Raw genomic sequence first — 7,371 nt, 5'->3', positions numbered from 1 at the left:
GCCAAAATCCAAACTACCTATACCTTGACACACTGAATTAAAAGTAAATTTAATTATTAATTTATTGAACAAATTGGCCATAAATTAATATTCTTGTTAATTTATTTGCTTCCTCTATGTATTTACTTTCCTACTCAATTTGTTTTTGCATTGTTTGTCTTTTAAATTAATTAAAAATAACGTTTTTTATTTCTATATTATTTTCTTGATGACTTTCTCAGACTTCAGGACTTTTCTAGGATTTTATGGTGCTCTTAGGATATTTCTCAGTTTCTTAAAGCATTTCTAGGATTTTAGGACATTTTAGGATTTTAGGACATTTTAGGATTTTAGGACATTAGACAATTCACAGAGTCAATCATTTTATTTTACGACCTCCACGCCCTAAAATACTGCTGTAAATATAAAACAACTTCCACAAATACAAAAAAGATCTGTAAACTGTGAATAAATTTTTGTAAATATAAATCAGATCCACAAATCCACAAAAATAAAAAGACGCGTTAAATGCAAATCTACAAGCGTAGAATTGACTCACAAATGAAAATTCGATTCACAAATGTTTTTCATTCATTTGTAAATTAAGTAAATGTAAATGTAAGTATGTATTCAGAGAATTGTTTTTTAAATTGAGTATTTTAAAATCCACTTTTATTTGAAAAATGTTTTTGTAAGTTCATTCTTTTTTTGTAGAAGTTGTTTTAAATTTACAGATTACAGGTTTCACACAAATCGGCCTCCATAAACCTGTGAACAGAATGAATCCGCTCAGTGTAACTTTTGTTGTAACATCACTTCATCTTGTTTCATCCCAAAATATTCTCGCTCCTTATTCTTTACGATGGAACACGAATTTTTGATGTCGACATCAACAGGCTGCCGTACCGGAGTCTGTCGATTACTCTGAATTTGTTTTGTGTTTCGGTCGTTTTGTCGTGAATTAACTTCTGTATTTATTTCAAGTCTTTAGATCTTTGAAAGCAATACTTTGGTTTTGTATGAAAATACATTTATCAATACTTTATTAAAAAGAATAATAAACATGGCGAAAATGATCATCTGTCTTTGGCTGGACTCTGATTCCCATCATGCTCTCTGCTGTATGGAGGACACAGAATGCCGCAGTATTAATGAATCTGTTCATATTTGAGTCTAAACTGAACTTTATCGACACCACAGGGAGAGGCAGCGGCTGCTCTGCTCCGTCTACGAACACGACAGGATGTGACATCATCGACGGGAAACAGCCAATGGGAGTGGAGGCGGAGTTAGACGCAGCGGCGAATCAGGTTGTTCCTCTCGGGCTCCAGGAACTCGTCCAGCAGGGCGGCCGTGGTCTTCTGGAGCTCCTCCTCCAGACGCGACGCCTCGCTGCAACAGAGACACGGTGATGATGTCAGCGCCCACACCGCCGTGATGTCATCAGGACGTCGTGTCATCATGATGTCGGTGAGAGCGATCTTTACTTTAAAACTTTTTTTTAGTTTCTGACTTTAAAACAGAGTTTTTATTTTTTTCAAAACTTTTTCTCTAAAATTTTGACTTAAAAAAATTCAAACTTCCTTCATCGGTCTTTGACTTTAAAACGTTTCGAACTTGAAAACCCTTTTTTTTGAGTTTTTAACCTTAAAACTTTGCGTTTTTAACTCTTTTGTTTTTATCTTTAAAACTTTCTGTATATTTTTTAATTTTAACTGTAAAACTTTGTTTTTAGTTTTCAACTTCATCATTTTTTTCTTTTTTCTGAGTTTTGAAACTTTATTTCTTTCTTGTATACTTACGTACTCAATGAATATTCACACATATTTGTACTTTAAAACCTGCAGTATTCAGTACTCAGTGTACTGCGGTCAGCTGACCTGTTGCCCGGTGCAGCGCAGTATTCGGTGTAGTATTTGATTTTGGGTTCTGTGCCGCTGGTTCTCAGCGTCGCCACGATGCCGTTCTGGAGGGTGAAGGTGATCATGTGACTGCTCCTCGTCACAGGAAGTACCTGACAGGAAACACATTTAGGACTCACTTCCTGCTGCATCGGTCAAATACAGTACTTTTACTCAGGATGAGTACTTTTACTGAGTACTTTTACTCAGGATGAGTACTTTTACTCAGGATAAGTACTTTTACACAGGATGAGTAATTTTACTTGTGATACTCTGAGCGCCTGCTGGACTGCTCGTGTCTTACTGATCTGAGGTCGGGCTGGCTGCTGTCGTATCCCGTGGTAACGTCTCGGACGTGGACGATCCGGACGCCGCCGCACGTCTTCGGGTACGAAGCTTCGCCGTCAAAGTTTCTGATGCGGCCGAAGATCTTCTGGATGGTGGGCGGGTCCTTACAGACGACGTACGAGGTTTTCGACACGTGATGTCCGTACCTGGAGACAGGAAGTCACAAAAGAAACAACCGTCAAAATAAGAGAAGAATAAAGGCTTTTACAGGTGGAAGTTCACTCTGCTTTGGTGCAGCGGCGAGTCGGCGCCTTCGAAGAAGAAGACAAACGAGAGCCAGCGGAGCAGAATTCGTGAACTCGGCCTTCTGAGTTCCTACGAACGTTTCTGCTCCGCTAGGAGACGTTTTGGTGACGATGCAAAGCGGCTAAAGGTCGCTGCAGCGCCGCCATCAGGAGGACCAGAGCGGCACGAGGAGGACGCACTCTGCTCATGTGTGGGACAGCAGAGGAAGAGGACAGAGACAAAGAACGAGAACCAAACACAAAAATGTGGAAGACAAACAAGAAAAACAACAAAAACAGGAAGAAGACACAATACAAACACAAATAACAAACGAACAAAGAACATCACAAGAAACACACAGAAGACAAAGACAAAGAAGACAAAGACAAGACAAAGACAAAAAGCTGCCGGCCTCCAACAACAACAAAAACTCCAGAAACTTCAACTTTCCTTTAAAACCTCCTCAAGGACCTGAACCCGACCACTGTCCACTGCTGTCCACTGCTGTCTCTGCTGAGAAAAACTCGGAGGACATCAGAAGATATCAGAGGATGTCAGAAGAAGTCTGAAGACGTCAGAAGACATTTGAGGACATTGGAGAACGTCAGAGGAAGTCTGAGACATCAGAGGACATCAGGTGACGTCAGAGGACTTCAGGTGATGTCTGAGGACTTCAGAGGACATCAGAGGACATCAGGTGATGTCTGAAGACTTCAGAGGATATCAGAGGACATCAGGTGATGTCAGAGGACGTCAGAGGACATCAGAGGAGCGGCGGTCTGCTGCCCTTGCGGCTGCAGAGTTTTTGATTGTCTTGAGGTGACGACGCGCAGACCGAGCATTAATGCTGGGGGATGAGATTTTCAAAATAAAAGCGGTGGTTAACTTACGTCTGGTAGATGTTGTGCAGCTGCTGGTTCAGACTCAGGCTCTTGTTGTGGAGGTAAGACGCCATTTCAGCCACCACCGCCGCCGAGCTCACGCCGTCTTTCTCAGGAACCATCCCGCCGCACAGGAAACCTGCGAACGCCGAATAGCAAAAGCTTCTGTCAGAACTCTTCTGCTTTAACTTTAAAACTTTCTCTTCCAGTTTTTCACTTCACATTTTTGGGGAGTTTTTAACTTTAAAACCTTTTTTTTTTTTTTTTTTTTTTTTTTTAAATTTTGAACTTTAAAACTGTTTTTTAAATTTTTACCTTTAAAACTTTATTTAAGTTCTGCAACATCTGGACTTTAATCAAAAACAGAACTCCTCCTGGATTCATCTGCAAATATCTGAGTACTTTTAATATTTCAGCCATTATTCGATATTTAACGATGTCTCGTGTACATCGGGCTTCTCAGACTTCGAAAAGATCCGTGTCTAAAAACCCGCCGATATCCCACCAAAATGTGAGTTTTTATTCCGTCCAAGTGGACGTTTGTGCCGAATAGAGGAAATTTCCTCAAAGTCTTTTTAAGATATTCTGTTCATGAGAATGGGACGTACAGACCGGTGGACGGATGACCTGGAGACATACTGTCTCCGTGGTTACGAAAGATGAGCGTGCAGTAAAAAATAAACTTTACCGATGGACTCCTCGAAGGCAAATATGACGCTGTTTCCTGTTTTGGAGAGTTCGTGTATTCTGTTTCCGATCCACTTAAAGCCGGGAAGAGTTTCCTGTTGAACACAGACAGACAGGAGACGATGGACCTTCATCTTCATCAGGACTTTAACCCTTTGAAACCTCAGCAAATCAGCTGCATTGATTCCAAATACGTGGAAAGAAGGTGATGAGCCAAAAAATTATCCCAAAAATGACCAAGAAATTAGGAAAAAGTGACAAGAAAACCAAACAAGAAAATAACCTGGAAAAAAACAACAAAAAATAAAACTATATGTTCTATAAGACATTTTGAATTTATAATTATATTAATCTAAATATAGTTTTTAGACATTTTTCCTTTTTTGGGATAATTTTCTTATATTTATATATATATTTTTTTGGCACTTTCTACCAATTTCTTCCTTTTGATAAATTGACTTTCCCTCGTGTTTCTGAAGAGAACCAAATATTTGCTCAGGTTTTAAAGGTTGAAATCGATCCAGAAGGTCCAGGCTTCAGAGGGTTAACACAACACGCTTGAGTTCTGGTCTGACCTCGAAGTGGAAGCCCTCGATGCGAGCGAAGGCCTGCAGGATCTTGGAGGACACTGTGGTGGCCAACATGTAAATCCTCTGAGTGTCTGCAGGATCCGGATGAGCCTCCTTCCAATTGAAGAACATCCACCAACCCAACAGAGCCGCCAGCTCGTTACCCGTGAACACCCTCCAACCGCACCTGGAGGACAGAGACAGGTAAACCACACCTGCAGTCTTCTCTTGAGTCTCGGCGCTGAAGTACCTTTGAGCAAACATCACAGTTACCCTTCAGACTTCTCAGCGACGGCCAACCGATCGGCATCAGGATCCGTCGCCAGGACGATGCGAGCGTTTTCCCGCTCTGCCAGGAGAAGCGAAAGCTCCTGAAGAGGAAAATAACGGATCATTAAAACCAAATTAACGAATCACCGAACCCAGGAACTGGGATCTGCGTCCTACCAGAACCGACTCTCCCTCCTCGGGGTTTGGGCAGCGGACAGTCGAGAAGTTGGGGTCAGGGTCTTTCTGCTCAGGGACGGGGATTGGCGCTTCGAAGCCAAAGGCATGGAAGGCCTGCTGGACGAAGACGTGTCCCACACCGTGGAATGATGAGTGGACAAACTTCAACGGACAGCTCCTGTTCAGATCCCTGAGAGACACGAGAGACACATCAGACAGCTGGTGTCACCTGAGGAGGCAGAGGAAGATGAGTGCCTCATCACATCGCGTTCATTCGTCCAAGGTCTGAAGACTGCAGAGGTCTGAGGACTAGAGGTCTGAGGACTAGAGGTCTGAGGACTGCAGAGGTCTGAGGACTAGAGGTCTGAGGACCTCTGAAGTCCTCTGAAGTCTGAGGACTAGAGGTCTGAGGACTGCAGATGTCTGAGGACTAGAGGTCTGAGGACTGCAGAGGCCTGAGGACTGGCTTAAGAGGTCTGAGGACTAGAGGTCCAAGGACTAAATGTCTGAGGACTGCAGAGGTCTGAGGACTAAATGTATGAGGACTGCAGAGGTTTCAGGACTAAAGATCTGAGGACTAGCTGATGAGGTCTATTGACTGCAGAGGTCTGACGACTAGAGGTCTGAGGACTGGCTTCGTCCCCCTCCTACCTGTGGAAGCAGAGGGCGGTGAGCTCCTCCATGTAGCAGCGGTTGATCTGGGTCAGGGGGTCGGTCCCCAGGGAGCAGGTCTCTACCAGCTTCTCGTCCCAGCAGGAGGCGCTCCAGGGCTCCAGCTGCTCCTCGATACCCTGCAGGATCCCTTTGTCGTGCGGCGAGGAGATCTGAGCGCCGTTACACCAGTACACCTGCAGAGGGTGACACAGAAACAGACCTGAGGCGTCTCGCGGACTGCCGCCAGGCCCAGCGGAGACACACTTCCTGTCCCGTGTTCAGCGTCACGTCTGACCTTGTACCCGTTGTCTTCTTTGGCGTTGTGCGAGGCGGTGATCATCACTCCGGCTGCAGCGCCAAGCTTCTTCACGGCGTACGGCTGAAAACAAACAGCCACCTTTAACAACAATCTACAACACGCACAGCTGACAGGAAGTGATGTCACAGTGTGTCCTCACCACGTACGGCGTCGGGACGAACGCCGAGAACAGATGAACGGGAATGTCTCTGCTGAGCATCACGGCCGCCGTCAACTTCGCCAACCTCAAACACAAACACAAGAACAACACATCTGAGGACGTTTTCCTGTCAGACCGGGGACACTCCGCCTGCTGTGTTCAGGGCCACTGCTGGAAATGACAGGGGTCGAGGGCCAAGGGCCAGGGGCCGGGGCTGGGGGCTGGGGGCTGGGGCCCGGAGGCCAGTCACAGCAGCCCCAGCAAAGATTTTAGGGCATTTTCAGGATTTCAGTACTTTTCTAAAAGTTAAGGAAGCTTCTAGGATTTAAGGAGGTTCTTCTGATTTTAGGACACTTCTAAAAATTTAGGATTTTTTAGACATTCGTAGGGTGTTAGGACGTCTCTAGTTTTAGGAGGTGTCTGGGATTTTAAGACATTTCAAGGATTTAAATTAAATTAAATTAAAATTGTTAGGCTGGCCACCAGGGACCCTATCAGGGGCCAGATTTGGCCTGCGGACCGTAAGTTGAGCATCAGTGTGTGAGACCCTCCTTCTTAAACTAGATTTTATTTCATGTGAACACAACAAACTTTTCCGCCTGTGAGCAGTTTTGGATAAAATTTGTGTGTTTGTGAAGTTCTGGGCATCAGTGAGAGTCGGATGATTCTGCACAAACAGAAGTTTCGATGTAGTTTTGCTTTAACACGTTCAGCTTTTTATCCTCCTCGCAGCGTGGAGGCAAGAGAGAAAAACAGGGTTTTCTTCAACGCGGCACTTGGTGAGTAACCGACACACACAGAAAGTGATTTTGTGGTGAAGTATTCCTTTAATGAGTGCAGCCTCAGGTGTTGTGGTCACCTGTGACTGCTGCAGCCGCTCTCCTCCTGTCCTCTGGTGTCAAAGCCAACCACCACTCCTCTGCTGCCGAAGTCTGCAAAATACTTGCACAGGTACGAATACAGACCCTGCAGACACACAGAGCAGCAGCAGTCAGCTGTGTCATGTTGTTGTTTAAGAATCAGGTTAACCATGAATCCTCCACTCACACCAAAGTCTGTTACGGAGTGCCACAAGGCTCTGTGTTCGGACCACTTCTGTTCACTTTATATATGCTTCCCTTTGGCAACATTATCCCACACGTTTTCATGGACAAAATTTTAACATTTTGCGTTGAGGGACTGTAGGAAATTTGAAACCCAACAATATGGGGTTTTACAAACA

General features: G+C 44.4%; 1 protein-coding gene across 1 annotated transcript; it reads right to left on the bottom strand.

Moving 5' to 3' along the window:
- Positions 1 to 1,056: 1,056 nt before the first annotated feature.
- Positions 1,057 to 7,115, bottom strand: pgm2l1 (phosphoglucomutase 2-like 1; the record flags this gene model as incomplete). The annotated part of the gene is made up of 12 exons (XM_042516790.1): positions 1,057 to 1,371; positions 1,860 to 1,993; positions 2,185 to 2,374; positions 3,344 to 3,473; positions 4,023 to 4,116; positions 4,597 to 4,777; positions 4,864 to 4,961; positions 5,038 to 5,227; positions 5,689 to 5,885; positions 5,987 to 6,070; positions 6,150 to 6,234; positions 7,009 to 7,115. Coding segments are annotated over 12 exons (1,593 nt in total), but the record flags the coding sequence as incomplete, so codon positions are not given.
- Between the last annotated feature and the right edge of the window lie 256 nt (positions 7,116 to 7,371).

This window comes from Plectropomus leopardus, unplaced genomic scaffold (assembly GCF_008729295.1).
Source record: "Plectropomus leopardus isolate mb unplaced genomic scaffold, YSFRI_Pleo_2.0 unplaced_scaffold2568, whole genome shotgun sequence".
NCBI lineage: Eukaryota > Metazoa > Chordata > Actinopteri > Perciformes > Serranidae > Plectropomus > Plectropomus leopardus.
The sequence above is the reverse complement of the archived record's forward strand: the minus strand, read 5'-3'. Positions and strand labels throughout refer to the sequence as shown.